The sequence below is a fragment of the Solanum tuberosum genome, unplaced genomic scaffold (assembly GCF_000226075.1).
Source record: "Solanum tuberosum cultivar DM 1-3 516 R44 unplaced genomic scaffold, SolTub_3.0 contig00627, whole genome shotgun sequence".
NCBI classification, from domain to species: domain Eukaryota; kingdom Viridiplantae; phylum Streptophyta; class Magnoliopsida; order Solanales; family Solanaceae; genus Solanum; species Solanum tuberosum.
In genome coordinates, this window is record NW_006241226.1 from 1 (window position 1) to 1694 (window position 1694).

At 38.5% G+C, this 1694-nt stretch overlaps 1 protein-coding gene across 1 annotated transcript; it reads right to left on the bottom strand.

Annotated features, from left to right (window-relative positions):
- Nucleotides 1-9: 9 nt before the first annotated feature.
- LOC102598729 (probable helicase MAGATAMA 3) lies at nt 10-1688 on the bottom strand (the record flags this gene model as incomplete). The annotated part of the gene is made up of 4 exons (XM_006368029.1): nt 1518-1688; nt 1085-1412; nt 400-655; nt 10-286 (listed from the first exon to the last, which is right to left on the bottom strand). Coding segments are annotated over exons 1-4 (1005 nt in total), but the record flags the coding sequence as incomplete, so codon positions are not given.
- Nucleotides 1689-1694: the final 6 nt, after the last annotated feature.

Sequence of the window (1694 nt, forward strand, 5' to 3'; positions counted from 1 at the left end):
GGACCAAACACTCAAGTGTTGAATGTTCATGGTGCCATAACTCAAGAGAGCTAAAGCACAAGATTGTACCTTCCATCTTTGAGATTTGAACAAAATACTGTCTGCATTAAGTAAATCATCCAGCTGATCATATTCTTTCTTAACATCTAAAACTGTTGTCCTCATGTCATTATCTTCATCAGCATGAAAGAAGCACTGACGATCCTTAGCGTCGAGAACTAATGTGTGCCAGACAGAGTTGCTCTCAAGTAATGTTCGCTCATTGCCAAGAATCCATAGACAATGCCTACAAGAATAAAACCCTGAGATGCCAACTTATAAGAATAAAGATTTTACAGAGATGAAACAACCAAAAAGATTGATCCATAAGATGCAACAACCAAAAAGATTGATCCATACCGAGCCCTGGTCAAAGCAACATTAGTCCTCTGAAGACTGGACAAGAAACCGATTGATCCACCTGAATTAGATCTCACAGTAGATATTATTATGATATCTTCCTCCCCTCCCTGAAATCCATCAACTGACTTCACCTTAACTTCGAAACCATCAAGGGTATCATACCTCCGCCCAAGTTTACCTTTTATAGCCAAAACTTGTGCAGCATATGGTGATATAACACCAATGCTGAGTTTCTTCTTGGAGCTACTCCAAGCTGCAAACAAAGTATAGAAGAAGTTAACGAAACCAAAATAAAAAAACAGAAAAAGTGTTTGAGCTACAAAGAGCATCCCACCCATGCAAACCCCACAACAACATACCCAGTGTAATCCCACAACTGGGGTATGGGAAGGGTAAAATGTACGTGGACCTTACCCATATGTTTGTGGGGTAGAGAGGATGTCGTCACAGATATATTCACTAAACCTATGTTTCTTTTTGGTGGTTAAGAAATACAATTCAAGGTTTCCTCATGCACAATAACACTTGCGTATTTTTGCTACTCTTGGGACTAAACCATTCAGTACCATAAATAATGTTGATTTCGAGAAAGGTAGATGTAGTTATAAAAAAAATAGACAAAAAGAGAATTTCAGGTAAAATTCTAACCACAAAATTGTAGGTTTCGTTAGTACGACAATACCTTTAAACAAGCTATGCACCATCTTCATCACTAAGGCCACCTCAATCATATTCCTTCGGCTATGTCCAACATCATCCATTTCTTCTTTACCCAATGGAACATTTATAAAGGAATACGGGCCAAAACATCTTCCTGGAAGATATCTTTTCTCATACGTTTTATGCTTAACAAAAGGGGCATCAAGAATTTGTTTACAGTAGAAAGCTGAATTTGGGAATTGACTAATTGATGGATGCATGCGATATTGTACGTTAAGCAAGTGTTTACAATGACCCAGCGAACTGAGTCTTTCAAAAAGGCTCCTTCCATAGCCAGCTTCTTCAGAGAGCTGTTTAAGAGTAACAGAATTGTGTTAAAAAAAATTATAGTGACAAGATATCGGTTGCACTTGCAATTCCTTTAAATCGCATGCACGAAAAGGCAGCAAACTTACTTGACTCTTAACTACTGCAGGCAGTTGACACTCATCACCCACCAAAACAGTATGCCTCAGACATGGTAGTTGAAAAGGTATGACAGATTCACATTCCTTCAATTGGGCGGCTTCATCAACGACTAATAAGTCAAAGGACTTCATATCCAGTGAATGAAGCCTATACGAACTAGAAGC